This window comes from Lycorma delicatula, chromosome 2 (assembly GCF_047948215.1).
Source record: "Lycorma delicatula isolate Av1 chromosome 2, ASM4794821v1, whole genome shotgun sequence".
NCBI classification, from domain to species: Eukaryota; Metazoa; Arthropoda; class Insecta; order Hemiptera; family Fulgoridae; genus Lycorma; species Lycorma delicatula.
This window is the reverse complement of record NC_134456.1, coordinates 111,454,090-111,475,102: the sequence shown is the minus strand read 5'-3', so window position 1 is coordinate 111,475,102 and position 21,013 is coordinate 111,454,090. Positions and strand designations below refer to the sequence as shown.

Sequence of the window (21,013 nt, the reverse complement as noted above, 5' to 3'; positions counted from 1 at the left end):
TTCTGATGACATCTAATAAAAAAATTTTAATATTGTTTCTTAAAACTGAACAAGGTAAGTTTCAATTAAAATATAATTCATGAAAAAAATTTAAAAAATCTATTTATATTAAAAAATATTATATTAAATATAAAATACCTAAATATAAAATTAGATACGCATGAAAAATATTGTATATTTTTGTAACTAATGTTAATACATAAATTTTGAAAGACTATCCTTAAGTTTACATAAAGTAAGTGAAAAAAATATGTACACCACACTCAAGATGATCATGGATAAAATGGTAATCTAAATCTCTTAGAGCATGATTGTTCTATAATAGTTGGAATATGTCATTCCAGATGTTAATATCAGGGAGTAGGTTGAAATTGAAGGGCATGAAGTAAGAATTAGATTCTTATTGTTAACCCTTTGTGATAAAATGATATATTTAAAATTAGTCAACTGGGGGTTAGGGGTGGCCAGTAGTACTGGCCACAGCCATTTTACCTGTCAAGTCAGAATTGTTTGCACAGTCACATTCCTCACAGCTCTGATGGTCAGCAGTAGTGACCAGATTAAAATCCCCAAACACCCAGATGGCCACTCAAAATATATTGCTATAGAAACAGTGTATTTCTTTTGTGTTCTGTTATTAGTGCTGTAACCTATTGGACAGCCTTTTAACAAGTTGTGTATTAAGTTTCCCAGCACAGTCTTATTAAAAGACTGCACTGTTTGCAGTGACAGAAGACCCGGAGGAGAAAGTAAACAAAGCAAAAGTTTTTGCAAGACCTGTCAGAAACACCCTGGACTACATATGGGCGAAGCATTCTGAAAAATAAGCCACAATCTATCTAGCAAGTTAAACAAATGTGTTGGACAATTTTCTTGTACTACAAAGTTTGGTTGTAAATATTATTTTGTTATGTTATATTCCGTAAAGTAAAAAGTAATCAAAACTATGTTAAGCTATTCTTTGTGTGTCAATAAATAAAAAAATTATACAAAATATTGGCGTTGTTTTTTTTTTTTTAAATTAAATGCCCTATGTAAATATTTAGAAATAAATGAAAATCAATTCTGAGCTGGTGTGACAGCAGTCAAAATGGCCATTTGAGCTGTGAGCACTGCTAGTGCCGTAAATATTCCAAACTGACTGAGAGCGGGCTGTAGCCAGCTACTCTGGCCGTCCAACCACAAAGAGTTAATATCACATTTAATAAGTGGCTGGTTCATGTAGATCACTAAATTTATTCAACTTCCGGTTCATTTTCACTAAATGTTTTTAGCATATTATTTAATTACCATAGTAGTCAATGCCATTTTAAGCATTCATTATAATATTTAAATATGAGATATTTGTTAAACCGTATCAAATATTAAAGAAGTAATTCATATATTTATTTACCTCTTCTAATATAGTTAACAATCTAGTTATAAATGGGATTGCCAAACTTATGAAATTTTCACCTAACAAACCAAGCTAATCTCCATCTAATACTAATATTAAAATTCATCGACCATAATTCAGCACATCAATTAATGTATTTCTTCTGGTCACAGAGTCTGCTACATGAGATGCTATGAGATCTCAGGTTTCTTTCAAACATTGCTGTATAGCATTTAAGATCCTGTTTTCTAAAATTTTGCAAATAATAATAAAGCAGAATTTACTGCTTAACTCAAATCACTTATTTATTTTCATTTACTTTTATTTTAGGTTGTATGAAGCTCATAAAAGAGTTCAGAAAGTTAATCAAAATTTAGAAGATAAACTTTTAAGGATAGTCGATAAATGTGAAACTGAAAAAAATATTTTGACAGCTGAAGTGGCTGCCTTAACAAGAAGACTTGTTGATGAAAAATTTAATGTAGCTAAATTGCAGGAGGAAAATGTAAGTATTTGTTATGTATTATTTTTTATGTATGTAAGTATGTTATGATACATGCATGTATTTGTATATACCTGTATATCTGTAATTTTGGTATTATTGTTTCAGTTATTAGAAGTATTAAGTATAAATTGTCAATAAATTTCAAGTAGTATAAATTTGAATGTGCAACCAATTCCTGATAATTTTCAAGTGGATAATTCACTTTGAGCTTGCATGTCATTTATGTGATCTGGTAATTTTGGTGGTTGAGGGGCCACCATCTATGAACCTATGACCCTTTCCTACCCAGTGGCTATACATACAATATGTTAAGGTGGGATTCCTGATCTTTCCAAAAATACAAATGCAAAGGTGAAGAAAATGTTTTCCCAATAAGTTAAACTTAGGCAGTTATTAAAATATTTTGAAGTTTTTAGAAGAGAACTTTGCGTTCTTTAATTTAGGCATGTCGTGGAAGAATTTTGATTACAATTTTGTAGGAAAATTGATTGTGTTATTCATAATGATATACCAATAGGAAAGAGAACTAGATAGCACAAAAATTATGTTATGACTAAATTTAACATTACTATAAACATTTTTGTCATATAAGAAGGTTGCAGTCAATATTTGTTCATTTACTGAATTTGTCATTAACTTTAAGAAAAAAAAAATTATTAATCTTTTAGGCATAATTTGATTTTTAGTAGAAGTTTTACCAAGATTATTATTGTTATTATATTTATGTGTAGATTATTCTTCCTTAAAAAAGAAAAATATTTTAAGTAACATTTTCCCTCTCCAATCATTTGTTAGTCTGATGCCTTGCTCTATCCCCTGACATTCCATGTTAAAAGATACAATTATATGCTTCTTGTTGTGATTGTTTCTCATCTATAATGAGTTTAAAACAGTTATTTGCTAATTATTTGAAACAACTATTAGTAAAAATTGAAAGCCTAATGAGCAAGCACTTTTTATTTGAAGGATTTCAAATGTAGGATCATCTTTAACTTCATGCTTACTAAATCATCTATTTCTTCATATGCATTTCTATTTCCTGATTTGCAGAAGAGGTTGTAATTAAACATGCGTTATTATTATTATTGTTATCATTGGTTTGTGCTTTGAATCTATCCCGATAAAATAATTCTTTTAGTACTGTGCTTGTTGTGCCTTTCTGTTGTCCTATTTTCTTGTTCATTATAATTGCTACTCTTACTACAATCAATTAAGTTATTAATTATTCTATAACACCATTAAAAATCTCCACTTTATCTCACTTTTCCTTACAACGTATACCTTAATGTTTCTCATTCTAAATTGTCTAGCTCATTTATTTAAGCTTTTGACATTATTTCCCTCAGACTCAAAAATTGTCATATTATGTGATTGTTTCATTTTATTTTTTTGGCTTCCTCTTGAGTAGTCTTCACAGGTGGGAAACTATTTAACCTTTAGAATATTTTACCGAAAGAATACCATTATATTGTTGTTGGAAAGAAAGACAAATGAGGAATACATTTCTTTACAAAAAAATTCTAGCTATAGTTTTACATTGCTCACAGTTGTGCAGTACTTAATTGTCATTGCTGGTAAACTTTGAGCTTTTGTTGTTCAGGTTGAATTGACCATCAGATAGTTTGTATTCTCATTTTCCGGAAGGATTGATGCCCCTTTTCAGGAATCGTTCCTATGTCTGGTCTCTCCATAGATAACCACCTGTAATTTTAGCATCTTTGGGTGCTACTCAAATATTTGAAAGCTACTTTCACCAACTTCAAGGTCCCATGGTTACATACTGCCTTACCATGAATCATCCTTTGTGTTGGATAGTTTGTCTCATTTTACAGTCTTTGGGAGAAGATCACCTTTCTCACTGTCTATTGCATTACCTATTCTTCATCCAATCTTCCTTTGTTTGTGTTCTGTGCTGTTTGGCTAGCCACATAAAATGGATTTGCACTGAGCATTTAGGTGCATGTTTGAAATACTGTTTTCTTAGTTTTTGTGTATATGTTTTGAGATGGCTGTGCTTAAGAACCTCCCAAAAACTCTATCCTATTTGGTGGCCAAGATGCTAATTGCATAAAACCTGACTTAATACTTTCCTAGTATCATAATTTAGAGCTATGCTGCAAGAAGGAATGTATGGTAAAGTCAAAAATGGGGTACAGGTTTTCATGACACAGGGGACTCCATAAAACAAAAAAAAAGTGGGAAGTAGTGTTCTTGTATGTGCATATGTTGGCATGTTTGAAGCTTTATAACTTCTGACTAAACATAGTTCGATTAAATTTGGCTCAGAGACCTTGTAAAAAGCCAAAATTTCATGGTAAGCATATATTTGGGTATATCACAAAAAAAGCTGACAACTAAGTTGTTATACTTTCCTGGCATTGATTGTTTATTCTTATACAGTGGAAAAGTAATTATAAATGGAACAGTTTTAGAGTCAAAAAATCAATATTTTTAAAATTTGATCAGCTATCCCATCCCAATATTGTGCCCACTTCCACTACTAGTATGCTTAGGAAGACATAAAATATATTTGGTTAAAAATATGCAATAAATAAAAAGATAACGTTTTTTTTATTTTTGGGAAGGAGAAGAATATGGGGCAAATTTTTTTCAAATGGTAAGATAAGTATGTACTCATGTACTGAGGTTAAGATGGGGTTATTTGAAACATTTTTAGAAAATTAACCCCAAAGAAAATATCTATCCCAACCCTTGGAGATACTGACTCAAGCTGGCTTTACTAGGACTTGAACGGTGGAACTCTTGACTTCCAAATCAGCTGATTTGGGAAGACGCATTCACCACTAGACCAACCCGGTGGGTGATATGCATAAGCTATCCACACATTGGGTGCCATGGTTGCTCACTTTGGACAAAAAACGCATTCAAATGAACATTTCCAAGACCCGACTGTAGCAGTTTAAGCAAAAAGAGTTAGATTTTTTGCGTCGTTTCATAACTCTAGATGAAATGTGGATCCACCATTACACTCCTGAAACAAAACTGTGGACTGCAAAGGGTGAACCTGGTGCAAAAAAGGTGAAAACGGTTCCATTGGCTGAGAAGTTGATGGGAACTGTTTTTTGGGATAATAACAGAATTTTGTTTATAGATTATCTTCAAAAAGGTAAAACAATAAAGCACAGTATTATGCAACATTACTTGTCAAGCTGAAGGCAGAAATTGCAAAAAAATGACCACATTTGAAGAAGAAAGTGCTTTTCCATCAGGACAATGCATCTGTTCACACTTTGATGCTCACCATGGCTAAAATTCACGAATTACACTTTGAATTGGTTGACCACTCACCGCATTCACCAGATCTGGTCCCAAGTGACTTTTTCTTGTTTCCTAACTTTAAAGTTTTGCTTGGAGATAAGAGATTTTCATCGGACGAGGAGGTTATTGCAAATGTAAATTTTTTTGGAAAAAGATGCCAGATACAATTTGGAAGAGTTAAAGAGGTTACAGCATCACTGGAAAAAGTGTGTTTGTTGAAAAATAAAACTACAGTTAACAGAAAGAATATGTCTTTCTATGTTAGGCTCAAAACGTTTCAGATAACCCTCATACTTCTCAAAAGCAGAGGTAAATATGGAAATAATATATAAATAAATATCTGAATAAAAAAAATGAACAGACATAAATAAACAACTTAATAAAAACAGAGAGTTGCTGTTTTTTGTACGATTAAACCATTTTAATATGCATTGATGCATCTTGGATTTGTGTTGTTTGTTTGCTTATTGATCAATTAATGTTTGTAAAGTAAAATAATAATTTGTTCAAATTACATTTATTATGTTAATTAATTTTTTTTTCAGGAAAGGTACAGAAATGATGTAAACTTAGCTATTCAATTGTTGCAGTGCAAGCCATCAAATTTTGTTCCTCAGAAATATGATTCGGTAGTATTAATTATTTTTTTAATGTTTCTTTTTAACTATTTTAGTATTAAGTAACATTATGTCATACATAGTTATAAATGAAAATTATTTGATCGCTTAAAAATATTAAACTTTTATTTTGATATTACTGTATTAAGATATCAATATTTGTTTTTAAAAGAAGACTGCTTCATATAAGGAATATTTTTATTTATTTTTGTTCTACTGTATACTCCTAATTTATAACCCTTTGATTTCATTTCACTTAATCAGGCAACTATTTTTCCAAAGCAATATATTTCAACGTTAAAGAATGTTCTGTGTTACCAAAGAATATTTTTTATTGATTTAAAAAATGATTTGGATTATACCTCCTTAAAATACTGGATTAAGTGCACCGGAAAAGTGCAGAAATTTCAGTTACTAAACACACTGTTAATATATTAGCTAAAGTAATAAAGAAATGGAAAAACTCAGTTTTCACATTTCAACTAAAGAAGAAAAGGTATATTTGATTTCATTGCCACAAAAGATAACCCTGTTGTTATCTTTTGTATAAAGGGTCATTTGAAGTGACCCAAAGGGTGGTTGGTTGCTTGACCAATTCCAGAAAAACTGAAACTTACCCACTTGTTTTCTTCATGTTTCAGGACCTTAAAACTATTTATTTTTTTTTTTTTTTTTTTATTTAAGCAGTTTACCTGTGGCGGCCATTTTTGTTACAGTGCGCACACCTATTTTTGTGGGTTTATGGAAAAAATCATAACTAAAAAAACTATTGGTCCTGGAAGAATGAAACAAAAAGCAATTTAATCTTATTTTCTCAAGGTATAAGACTGGTCCAGTGGCTTATTTACCAATCTCTCCTTTCTATGAGAAAATTACTAATAAAGTTGAACATGAAAAATGGTGAAATTTCATTTTCGGTAATTTTTTCAAAAGGCGGGGTACTATTAATCTTAGCACTAAAATTGCTTCCCTTGTCCCTATACTTTTCCTGAAACTAAATTGGTTATCTAACACTTATTCCACTTGCCTCTCAATTCTTCTGTACCGAATTCTAGTTAAGATTTTTGATGCATGATTAGTTAAGCTAATTGTTTTGTATTCTTCACATTTATCTGCTCCTGCTTTCTTTGGTATCATGATTATGACACCTCTTGTTGAAGTCTGAAGGAACTTTCCCTTTTTCATAAGTATTACACACCAGTTTGTATAATCTATTTATCATTTCCTCACCTGCACTGTGCAATAATTCTGCAGGTATCCCATATATCCCAGGAGCCTTTCTGCCATACAAATCTTTTAATTCTCTATTAAATTCAGATCTCAGTATTGTATCTTCCTTTTCATCCTCTCTGACTTCCTCTATAACACCAGTTTCTAATTAATTTCCTCCTTATGACTCTTCAATATATTCCACCCACCTATCGACCTTTTCTTTCGTATTATAAATTGGTGGACCATCTTTATTAAACACATTATTAAATTTTAACTTATGTGCCACAAAATTCTCTGAAATTTTCCTGTATACTCCGTCTATTTTACCAATGATCATTTATTTATTTTTCTACTTCTGAACACTTATCTTTAATCCACTCTTTCACTAGTTTGCACTTCTTGTTTATAATATTTTTTATTTGTCAATAGTTCCTTTTACCTTATTCATCAGGAGCATTCTTATACTTTCTACATTCATCCATCAGTTGCAGTATATCCTCTGATACCCATGGTTTTTACCAGTTCTCTTTGTTCCACCAAGTTCACTTCTGCTGATTTAAGAATGTCCTTTTCAACATTCTCTTACTCTTCTTCTATGTTTTTTGCTTTATCTTTTTTACTCAAACCCCTTGCGATGTCTTAAAAAATCTTCCTTACCTCCTTTTCCTTAAGCTTCTTTAATTTCCACCGATTCATCTGACACCTTTTCTTCAGATTTTTAAACACCAATCTCCATTTCATTATCACTAAATTATGATTATTATCAATGTCTGTTCCTGGATATGCTTTGCAGTTAAGTCGATTTCTAAACCTTTGTTTAATCATGGTGTAATCTATCTGGTACATTGCAGTATCACCAGGCTTTTTCCATGAGTATATTTTTACATTATAATTTTTAAACTGGTGTTGCCAATTACTAAATTATACTTTGTGCAAAACTCTGTAAGTTGGTCCTCTCTGTCATTTCTTTTGCCCAGCTCATATTCACCCACAATATTTCCTTCCTTACTTTTTCTGATGCTTCCATTCCAATCTCAACTATTATTAAATTTTCATCCCCTTTTATGTGTTTAATTGCTTCGTCAATTTGTTTGTATACACACTCTACCTCATCATCATCATGGGCACTTGTAGGCATATAGACATTAACAATCATAGTCGGCTTAGGTTTTGATTTTATCCTTATTACAATGATTCTGTCGCTGTGTATATTGAAATACTCTATCTCTTCCCTATCTTCTTGTTCATTATGAAACCTACACCTGCCTGCCCTTTATTTGAAGCTGTGTTAATTATTCTAAAATCACCTGACTTTTTTCACTCTTCCCGCCAAAATTTGCTAATTCCTACTACATCTACATTTAGCGTCGACTGTAAATATGTATTGGCAAGTTTTATTGACAAATAGGCAGCTCTCCCTTCCATGTGTTGGTGTTCCGTCTTCTATGAGTTGGAATGCCACAATGTTCCCATAGCCCTACAGGTCGTAGTACGTGACTACTTGTCTGATCGCACGGCTTTGTTAAAGGATACACACCTAGTTTTGGAAAAGTCTTATCACCAGGGGAAACCTGCAGGGCTTTGTTCTCAGTCACGTGTTGTGGAACTTGGTATTCAATGGATTTTTGGGACTGACATTCCTGGAAAGGGTCACTGCCCAGGCTTTCGCTGATGACTGTCTCCTGTTAGTTCGTGGTAACACACGACCGCAGCTAGAAGACCAAGCACAGGCGGCTTTGTCAACCACAGAGGGCTGAATAGACATTCAAAATTTAAAGATTTCTGTGCCCAATTCGAAGTTTATGCTTCTCAATGGTGCAGACAAATTATCATACAGTTGTAACCCTCGTATTAAGTATAAAGATCGTGTAATCAACCGACTTCGAGTTCATAGTACCTAGGTGTTTTGTTTGATGATGAGAAGTTGCTGTTTAGCAACCACATTAGGCAAGTAGCAGTAGACGTCGTCTCTGTGATGCACAAGCTTAGGAGGATTGCTCGAAAGGACCGTGGGCTGTCAGGTCATCATTTGTACATAGTGTACTGAAGTGTCTTCAAAAATATGACCTCTTACACATCGTCAGTTTGGACGTATAGGTTGGAAAAAATCAAGCACTTATTAAAAATTTAAGGAGTACCCAGCGCAGAACCTTAATTTAATGCACTGGTGTTTTTAAAACAACCTCCTACAAGGCCCTCCCAATTGATTTAGTAGTGAAAGTTTGGGCAGCCATGTAGAGATTGCAAAGAGGCAGGGAGACCGAGGTATTTGCGATGCGGTTTCGAGACAGGCCTGTACCGGAGCAGAATGGGGATCTTATTGTACCGATTCTAAATTTTGAATAGTTGCCCATCTCCCACCTGCAGAGGAGGCTTTACAGCCTTGCGATGAAAGCATGGCAGCAAGAATGGCATGCCACGACTAAGGGAAGATCCTTGTATAGATCTATACAGGATCTAGGGGGGATGGTATGCCTCCCCTTTGTTTTTAAGGGCAATGGAAGCTCGAGTGCTGTCCAACCATGTAAATTTAAACCAGTATTTGTTTCAGTTCTGCCTGGCAGCTGATGAGCTGTGTGTCAGCAGGGAGGTCCAGTTTATCGTACACATGATGTTCGACTTCCCAACTCAGGGAAGAACTCAAGGGTCTAGAACTCAGGCCACCCTGGAACTTAGAGGTCAAGGGGAAAATTGGCGAGTCAATGTGGTGAGAGCCGCATTGTTGGACCGTGTGGGAATTCCTTAATGCAGTTGCTTTGTTCAACCGACATCAGTAGTTTACCTAAGGGAAAAGACTCCTACCGCACTGCTGTAGGAAGCTAACTAAGCAATATGACTGGCTACCAGCTAGAGTAAGGCTCCAAGTACTTTAATGGTGGACAGGTACTTCCTGACATTCAGCGGCCTTGGCGTGCAGCAAATTGCTGTCTTTGACTAGATAAATTTAATTATTGATAGTCATATATGTTTTAGTAGTTGATGGGGTGCACCTACCCATTTTAGTGATATATGACAAGTAGGCGGTGGGACACGCAAGCAAGTGGTGTATGGTACCACGCTTTTAGGTTAGCTCTAGGAGCTAGTTAGGACACTGGTCGCTAAACTGTCTCGAGCCTCAGTAGCCGTTTATGGCACAGACATTCAGTCTTATGCTTTAGGGCGACCAAATAGGGTAGTGGCAGGAGAAATGCCAAGCAAACCAATTACATCTACATTTTATCTATCCATTTCCCTCTTTAAATTTTCTAACCTACAACTTTTTTTAGACTTCTAACAACATTCCATGCTCTAACTCGTAGAATGTTATTTTTTCCCTTCCTTAGTAGTCCTCACTCGAAGATCCAAACAAGGGACTAGTTTACCTCTGGAATATTTTACCAAGGAAGGCAACCCCATCTTTGCTGTGAAAATGCAGTGAGTTACATTTTTCTTGCAAAAAAAGCAGCTGTAGTTTTCCATTGCTTTCAGTTGCGCAGTTCTCAGAAGACTGAGTAATGTTGATATGGCCATTAAATCCTCCTGACCTATGCCCTTAACAACTACTGAAAGAGCTGCTGCCCTCTTTCAGGAACCATTCCTTAGTCTGGCTCTCAACAGATACCTCTTCGATGTGGTTGCACCTTTGGTTCAGCTAATCTGTATCACTGAGCACTCAAGCTTCCTCACCATCAGCAAGGTCTCATGATTCGTAGAGGGAATAATAAATAACATAATATAATGATGAGATGCATTATCATTGTAAAAGCTTTCAATAGCATCATAAGATCCATACTATGGGAGATCATTAAGAAACGAGGTTTCGCTAAAAACTGTAGAGTTTATATGAGGATACGATAACTGTTTTACAATAAAGAGGAATTAATATTGCCTAAAATGACAAATAAAGGTATGCAACAGAGGGGTTGTTGTATTTCCCCAATTTTTTTTAACATTTACATTAATGTTGCCCTTCAGGAGTGGAAAAAACATTTCTGTTCCGGTATAAACTGTCTGATGTAATTTTAAATGTACTGCTTTATGTGGATTACAAAGTGATATTTCAGAATTCTGAAGAGGAACTTTCAAACAGCAGTATTTACACTCTCTAGGAGTGGAACTAGTAAGAAGCAAGATTATGGGAAAGTTTTCGAACAAGTATCAGATTTTATTTAGGCTGTGATATATCACGAAAGGGATACTGATATACAACAGAAAGTGAATAAGTTCAGTGCGATATGTGGTGCTAATCATAGTTATCTGAAGGTAAAACCAAGTAGATACAAGGATGGAGTTCTATAGAACTGTTATGATATAGCAATGACTTTAACAACTGTTGTTCTTCTGAACAAGTCTTCTTTTGATACAATATTAAGACTTGATGTTACATTCTGTAGAATGTGTTCAATGCCACAAAAAAAAATTTAGTTTTAATGGTAATGTATAATTTTGGAAAAGGAATTATGTGCAAGAAGATAAGCCAGCAGAATAAGGTGAGTGATTGAGTAAACCACTTTTGTATTCAGACGCAAACATTTTTGGACTTTTACATCTACTTTATAAGCCAATTCACTTTTATAAAAAAGAAACCACTTGCCTATTCCATGCGGTATAGATTCATGATGAATAATTCCTCTGCTTGTATAAAACAACTGTTAATTTCATCTTTGGTTTTTTTTTACATTTTGGCGACCCTAGTGACTTCCATTTAGGATATTAAAGTTTGGTTGTAGAATGTAGTGAATTATCCTCTACCACAACATTTTCAAAAATGTTTATTTTTATTAGCAGTTTGAAGATTATAGTTAATCTTCTCATCTTTTTTGCATTAATTGTAAAAATTATTGAATTTTTACATTATTTGTAACAGTACATTATATTGTGATAGTAAAAATTATTGAATTTTTACAATTGCACAATGATCTTAAATCTGTATCTTACTTTGGCAATGAACTCTGCATTATTAACAGAAATTTTACAGTCAATATCTATTAATAGTGAAGAAAAAAAGATTATTTTATTTTTTTTGTTTTTCAAGAGTATTGAACTTGTTTTACACTTTTGAACTGTGTAAACCACCTGAATATGTGTGCTTGAGATAACACATATCTCCTTGAACTTGGCTTAGCAGTGCACAATCTCAGATATACTTTACTAGAATTTAAACTAATTTTTTATTCAAGATTTTTTCCTCAGTGCATGTGTATCAAGTTTCCCGCAACCTATATAATACGGTGCCATTTTTCCCAACATGCTTTGCATTCACAATGCAATGTTGTCCAGGCAGATGAAATATAACTGTATAGTTTTCACTAGAAGGCATTTGTAGCTTGACTGATATAAAAGGTTTTCTCATTATTTACTTGTCAGACTGTGGATTTGTTATATGTATTTGTTATAAGGAAGTTTTAGAACAGTTCATATAATTGTGAAACTTATATTAATACTAATATTATTTTTTTATAGTTACCAAATGATCTCCAGCAAAAGGTTAGAAGTTATGTATCCAATAAAAGAAGAATATCAGTGAGTGATAATCAACAAAAACAACCAGAAATGAAAACTATAAAAGTGCCAATTCCTACATTCCCACCTACAGCTATGGTGTATTCAGTTAATAAACCAAGTGGTACGTACTAGCTTTTTTGTTTAATCATGACTAGATGTGTATTAGGTTGACAGATATTAAAATACTTGTCATACAGAAAATCCTCATATTCTGTGTGTTTTTGAATCATCCATAATTGAGTTATACATTCTACCAGACTTATTACCCTGGGATGTAATTTATCTCGTGCATACAGGTACAGGTATCAAACATCAGGATAGTTGACCTCTTTTATCAGCTGTTAAAATGCATAGGCAGTACTAGAAAAGTATGCTAATTCAGAAGTTACACAGTGATAGGTTCCTTTACCTCAGAATTTACCGTCTCAACTTAGATTTAAGCATTAACTAGATAAAAACATGTACTACACAGTTATAAATCTTTTCCATGTTATGACAATCGGTCATTCACAAGGTCAGATTGTTATCTAGAGGGAAATTGTTTTCATAGTAAAAAGAATTACAATTGTCAAGTGCAATCTGTGACAAAGTGGTAGTAGCGTTTCAGCTGTTCATCTGGAGGTTACAAGTTCAAATCCCAGGTAGGCATGGCATTTTCATATGCTACAACTTACATTTCCACATTCCCATCTGCAGACTTTGAACTTGTGGTGAATTAATTTGTCAATCCAGTTATGACATTTTTAAACTTAGTACTTTACCAAAGGAAATTTATTTTTCATTAGTATTTACTAGTAGGCCAATGCTTAGAATCAATCAATTAGTATATTAACAGTGTTCTGCCAGCTTAAAGGTAATAATATATTATTGTCGATTTCAGCAAAGGATGTAAGTTGCTAATTTTTCAATGTGTACCTTTATTCATTTGACTAGATACATTTTTTTTATTTTAAGATTTTGTAAAAAAATCCCTCTGTTGATATGCTTGTATATTTACAGTTTAAATGTTTATGTTATCCTATTTCTATAGTTACTGTCCTGAATAGTGCTGCAATTTTTTGTCTGCAGATTTCATTTACAAGTTTAAACAATATTAATACTACTTTTAGAAATAAATAACATGAAATTTGGAAGGCTGTTATGTCCAGGCCACTAACCTACTAGTGTTTGTACATATATTTTGTACTTAGTATGCCTTCTTATTTCATTAGAGCATCCATCCTTAATATTGGCGATGATAAAATACACAAAATTTATCAAAAGTAAAGAATTTGACTATAATGAAATGGATAATAGTCCATTTAATAGTAGATGAATATTGAAGGTGAAATCACAGATTCTGATAATTGAAATGCATATAATTACATCAATCTCTCTCTCTTTGGTATTCAATCCTATGATTGGTTGGCAGTAAGTCTCCAAAGTCCTCTATCCTTAGCCTTCCTTTTCAGCTCAACTTAGGTTTCACAATTCACATCCCTCATAATCTGCTCGATATACTCTAGCCTTCCTCTCCCCTAATGATTCTTCCCTTCAATCATTCCTTCAACAATAATTTGGAGCAGCCCATTGTATCGTAGTATGTGGCCAATTAGTGCATCTCTTCTCTTTATGAGAGCATTCATGAACTTTATTCATCTGGTTAAGTACTGCATTATTTGTACTCTGTCAATTCATCTGATCCAAGCATTCACCTGTAGCACCACATTTCAAAGGCCTCGAGCTTTCTTCTATCTGCACTTCCATTTATCCAACTTTTGCTATAGTACAGAACTACATTCCATAGTATGTTTTTAGAAGCTATTTCCTTATATCCAAATTTATATTGACAGTATAAAACAAGTGTTTCTTCCTGTTAAAGGCAATTCTTGTTTGTGCAATTCACATTTTTATTTCCTTGGAACTTCTCCCGTCTGGCATAATTGTACTGCCTAGGTATTTAAATTCATTAGTCTGTTGGAGAGTCTCACCATACAGTTTAATCTGTGCACTTCTATACACCCAACCACACACCATTGTTTTGGTCAATTATATCAATAACATCTTAAAACAATTGAAACATGAATATCATTTAGTGATAAATAATAAATTTTTAGCTATAATTTATATAAATAAATGCATCATCTTAGTTGACAAAATATTTTAATAATTTATGCCTTTATGAAAGTAAATAAATCAAACTTGATTACTAAAATACTATTTAAAACTGAAAATGTAATTTCAATCATTACAACGTCAATATTAGTACAGCACTAATATTACCCATTCACTGCTGTTACATATGAGTATCAGCTTCAGCCATATTCTTCAGAATGATAATTATTGTTTGTAAAAATATTCATCATTTACATACTTGCGTTCACATATAGCACATTTATTATTCAGTCAATCAATTATTTCACTTTAACACTACAAAAATATAAAAATAAAATTAATAAAAAATGAATTCAATATTTCTTTCACCTGACTAAATTTGTTTTCTAAATAAACAAAATAAATTGTGCCATCTTCAATCCACATTCATCTTTTTCCACACCAGTAACTCTTTCATAGTAAGCTGAAAGTTGGATCACTTTATTATGCCCATAATGTAATTTTTTTTTTAAGTGAATGATAAATAATTTAAGATATACTAATTGGTTATCATTCTGAAGAATGATGGTTAGAGCCAGTATTCATATGGAATATCAGAAAAAAAAGAAATTTTGCTGTACTATACTATTTCCATGATTTTATTTTTAAGTATCAGATATAAAATTCAGAACATCTTCACTCTTCTTTTATTTACAGATTTCCATTAATATAAACTTGTTTACTCCTATGCTGTAACTTAATGTTTAACATTCACAAATGAGAATGTTATTACTGTGTATACACCAGAAGTTATATATTCTTTCAGAAGTACTGCTTTAAATGCAAAATTATTTGATTTCAGAAGTCCAAGATGATATGAATGTTGATGTACACTGTACATGATGAAATCAACACTATGTATGTTACTGAATGAACTCACATCATCTGTGATTGTATGATTTATAAATGATTCATTCTGTTTTAGCCTTCTTCTATAGAAAAAGAATGGTGAATACCTCTGCTTAAATAAGAATGTGATTATTAAGACCATAACACAAATAAGAAGCACACAGAATTTTACTCCGGTGAAAAAAATATGCATCACTTTCACTTGTCAGTCTTTCTTTGGCAATGGTGATGATGACTTCCATTATCACTATTAACTTTTTTTTTGTTATATTTGTATATGTTGAATCACTAATTATTATGGTCTTAAAAAAGTTAGGATCACCATTGGTGTGCTCCAGCATATCCTGCACAACATCAAAACAAATTCTTTTCTGTTCAAACAAAAGCAGCTGTAGCACAAATTTCACAGTCACTCTGTCCAAATCCAGATTTTCTTCTAAAATCATATTGTACGGAATCATTGCTAATCCCAGTATCATTTGCAATTTCTTGGACAATCATGTGGTGATTTTTCCGTTATCAAATTGCGCACATTCGTAATGACATTTGCATTTCCACTTTTTGACAGCCTACCAGTACACTGATTACTCAATTTCAACTATTTTTAAAATGATTTCATCACTCTTTTTTGTACAAACCTATATCTTCATTCCCAAAACCTTCTTTAATGTTACAAATTGTTTCCTTAGGATATAGCTTTTGGTTGAACTTGATCCAGTAACATTGCTCAACACATTCCATTCATCATCATTAAGCACAAAATAAAATTGTGACAAGCACTTGTTATAATGACTCGCACAATGATTGCTGGACAACAGTTGATGCTGTCTAGGTTACAAAAAGCATGCATGCAAAAATTAGGTACTACTGCTGCTATGTGTACCGAGTTTTAGTGTAACAATTGTACTCTTTTCTAATAAACTGTGAAGGCCATTCCTACCTGTTTTGTTGAAAATTCTTTTTTTTGCAATACTTTTTCGCCCTTGTTAATTGAATTTATGAAACCGTGTATAAAATATTGTTTATTAATACATACTGTTCCGTGAAAAAATCTCTACCTACAAAGAGCTGAAAGGCTTTTTTTTTTAAATAGCATCATTTTTAAACCAACAGTCAGAAAAAAAAGCGCTTAAACAACAAATGAAATTTTTCTTAAATATATGTAAAACATTAATTTTTAGGTAATGTTTAAATGTAGGAATAGAATATTAAAATTTGTCGTATAAATAAAGAAGTTGAAATGCAGAGTAGTTGAATGTTCATTTTGAGTATTAAATTACAGTACCTGCAATGCAATACAATATTTGATTTTATTTTCAATATAATATTTATGCTGAAGATTATTTTTAAATTTTATTTTTTCCATTTTTTATTTCGTTATAAATATTATTATCTTATCCAAAAATAGAAGTAATTTTGTATCATTAAGAAATGAATTGCCTTTTACCTTAGAATTGAGCTCTTAATATTTTCAATAAAGGATTGGAATGTTTTTTTCTTTGCTTGGTGAACATATTCTAAATATTGATTTTAATCAGAACTATGATTGATAAAAAAAATAATAAATAGCATATAACTACTCTTATTTTATCATTTTGATTTTTATTTTTTATTTACTTGGTTTCAGAGAAAGATGGCTCAGCTGGTAGCAGTGGATGCGAAGAGAAAAATACAAGACATTCATCTTTGGATATAGTATCGGCCGCAATAATGGCTAAAGTATTAGAAGAAAGAGAAAGGGAACGATCTCAAATGAAACACTGTGATACATGTACATGTTCTAGTTCAACATCTACTGTTAATGAACATTCCAATAAATATAACAGTGTTAATAGTAGTAATTTTAATAACGATAATAATCAGCATAATAGAAGACATTTAAATAATAAATCAACACAAACTAATAACAATAATAATAATTTTAATAATATAATTATTAGTGAAACACTGGCCAGTTCTGATAGTAGTAGGGTAACTGAGATAAATGTTGATCTAAAAGAAGGAATTAGTAATAGTACCCCCAGTCTTTCTAGTCCTATGAACATAAGACATTGCATTAAATCCAATGTAAGTAATATGGCTTCTCCAATATCAGGTGTATTTACTAATAATGATAAAGTAGAAACAGATTATTTTAGTGATTTTAATATGGTTGCAATGGACGTACATAATGTGAGTGGTGATAAAAATAATAAAGGATATTTAGATAATAAGACATTGATATCATCAGACATACCAACAATCAGTACCAGTAATTTATTTTTGGATGATCCCAGTTCTGGTATTGGGAAAAACAGAAAAAACTTATTGGAGTGTAAAAATAGTTATGACAAAAGTAAAGATATTGTTGATAGCGATGATGTTAATTTGATAATATTTGATAAACAACCACCTTTATCATCTGCTTCAACAGCAGTGACAACAGTGGTAACAGTATCAGGACAATGTAATGTAAGTACAACAGCCGGAAACAGATCAGGAGGGGCTAGGCATTGTTCAGTCAGGTTACAAGCTGGTACCAGTAATATATTACTAGATAATGTTGTAGATGGTCCATACGCACCTGTACTGTATAAAAGTCGTCAACAGTCATTTGATCCTTTACTTGTTCATGTACCACCTTCACAATGTAGATCAGTTTCCACTTCCAGTTCAGTCTCATCTTATAATGAAGACCAACGTTTGTTACCAGACACCATAAGTAATGTAAATAATACTGCATCCAATTCTTCTGCATTATTGTCTTCATCATCACCGACATCATCATCATCCTCATCATCATCATCATCATCATCTTCATTTTTGGCTTCATCCTTAACATCTTCGGCAGTTATGTCACAAAAAAACTTGACGTTTGCTCAAATTCGAACAGAAACTGAAATATAAATATTTTGTATAATTTCAATTCATACATATTTTGGAGATCATCCAAAAAGTAATATCTGTTGGTAACCAGTGCTTGTACAGTTTTATATTACTGGCCTAAATTTTAGGTGGCCTGATAGTGACCCAGTTGAATTACCCATTGAATTTTCATTACAGCCTGTATTGCGAGTTTTATCACTGTTGTAAGCATTTAAATAATTTAAAAATTGTTCTGTTAATGTAAACTGAGATTTTTTATTCCATTATTTAACACGGTTTATATCTAATAATGTCCTCCTTTATATAATAAATTCTTTAATTTTGCTGTTTTACTAATAATTACTATAAATGCCTAAAAATAACAAAAATGGTCATGGTAATTACTTAATTTTTAAATAATCAATTTAAAAAATTTTAATATTTAATTTTTATTTATTAAATAAATAAAATTTTTATCTGTTAAAAATATTAATCAGTTTATCAATGTCATTTTAACATTTTTAGTGTTTATAAAACAATATTAACATTTTAGTATGTAAGACTATGTTTATTACCAAAACAGATTTAAAAATGAATCTGTTGTCTGCTGTGTTGTTTTTTCTTTTCTATCGTTCAAAAATGTTTTTTTTAAAGTGTTTTCAGAGGAATGAATATCTGACCCAAAACGTGCTGTATTATTTTTCTAGCCAAACCTTTTTCTTTTTTCAACTTTTAACTTCTGAAAATCTTGTATTGAGTTTGTTGTTCTTTTGTTAATAATAGTTCATATGGGAATGCAATATCATCTCCTCTACATCATTCCAATTCTAAGCAAATCTGTGATTCTTCAATCATATCCTTATAATCTTTAAACATGTTCAGGTCAAACATAGTTTTTAAAAACACAATTCATTCACTGCTTACCTGATTGACTAATATTCAAAATATTTCAGACATTATTCAGTTTAATTCTGACATTAATTCAGTTTACCATTGATGAAACATGAATATGTCTCATAAATTAATGGACTATGCAATTATATCTGAAAAGATAAAGAAAATCTTATGTCATATGTCACTACATATAGTGCTGAATAAATAATAAACATAAGTGGCTTCAGTTTAAAGTTCCCAATAGCACTATTACAAAGAATCAAAGAAATATCGATTTTTTGGTATTTCACATACAGTTACAAATAAAAGGAATTAACATTTAAAAAAGTCGCTTAAGGCAGATATTACTGAACTGAACTAGTAACTGTCTACATGGTGATTTTTCTGAAATTTATAATTTCTACGTGTAATCATTTCTTATTACAAAACATAGATACTTGTAGAATTAAAGTCAGATAATCCATTGTATTTATAAGTTTATCATATTTTGTTTAGTATCTATTTTAATTGATCACTTAAAAGATTAAAGGGAGGCTGTTAACCTTAAAACTTGCATTGTAAAAAGTTGTGAATGCCTGAAATAAGGTGACTAAATGCGAATCATATTGTACCAAATACAAGCAGTGTGCATTAATAGTAATTACCTTTTGGATGGTCCTGGATTATTCTGTACTCAAAATATTGCAAAAATAATCATTATTTCCTTTAATTTATTTGCTTGTTGTTTTTTTCATGTTGTATATTATGTATGTATCTGTTTCATTGTTGTACAATATATTTTAACTCTTGAAAATCATAATTCTTCCTTGCATTATTCTAAGTTATTGATTATGAATAATTCTTAAATTTATAATATGGTAAATGAGCTATGTATTAATTGTAATTAAAATATTTATTTTATTTTAGAAGTTTTATATTGTGTAACTAGCTATAATGTGAAGGAAAATTAATGATTATGGATATCATTTGCTGATACAATAGTAGACGATTGGTTTTAATTTTATCATTATTACTATAATTTCAGAAATAAATTGCATTGTTTAATTGTTGGAGTTAGTCTTATTTTGCCGTTTATTTAACATGGTAAAAAAGCATTCTCTTGTACAGTCTTACTCAATGTTTTTTGTACATTTACTCATCTTCACAATGTATACAAGATCAGTAATGATGGTCATCAAAATCGTAGATGACAACGGCACAACCTTGTTAACATTTGATCTCCCACCAATGATAATTGATGAAAATTCATCAAATTTGAAATTAAAAGTGAGATTTGATAAAAAATGATATAAAAATGATGCTGATGAAGTTCTGAATGAATCAATATGGAAAATGGTGCTTCATGTTAAATCAAAGCACAAATTCACAATGAAGATCATTGTAAATAATCTTTTGTTATCCATAATTTATCATTAGATTTCTTATTTATTTTTTAAAGAATGTAAAAAAAGTAAATGACAGCATTTTTGATAATAGTTCATGTAAAGAGAGTGATGATTTTTTTTTATTATACTAGTGTTTAAACATGGATTTGACATAAAACTTCTGAAAATAAATGTCTAATACCATTAAACAGATAGTATCATTTCTTCAAAACAAAGAAGTCTAGCAATTTTGAATATGTGAAAAGTGATGACAGGCATTTTCAGGAACTGGAAAGGTCTCTTACTCACAGATTTCACGTCAAGTGGAACAATACTTTTTGTGAAGCAATTATTCACTCCTTTGCACAATATGACATAAACAATGTGGCCTGTTCTTATCTTGCATTGTTCGGTTTTGTAAAGAAAAAACATCATGCTCACTTATAGACAGTCGCAA

General features: G+C 31.6%; 1 protein-coding gene across 1 annotated transcript in view; it reads left to right on the top strand.

Annotated features, from left to right (window-relative positions):
• Positions 1 to 20,244, top strand: part of LOC142319131 (uncharacterized) — a 47,834-nt gene extending 27,590 nt beyond the window's left edge. Inside the window, exons 3-6 of the mRNA XM_075356071.1 lie at positions 1,706 to 1,880; positions 5,705 to 5,788; positions 12,431 to 12,593; positions 17,082 to 20,244. Of these exons, the coding sequence (XP_075212186.1) occupies positions 1,706 to 1,880; positions 5,705 to 5,788; positions 12,431 to 12,593; positions 17,082 to 18,340 (1,681 nt within the window). The 3' untranslated portion in view covers positions 18,341 to 20,244. The remainder of the gene's footprint in view (positions 1 to 1,705; positions 1,881 to 5,704; positions 5,789 to 12,430; positions 12,594 to 17,081) is intronic.
• Positions 20,245 to 21,013: the final 769 nt, after the last annotated feature.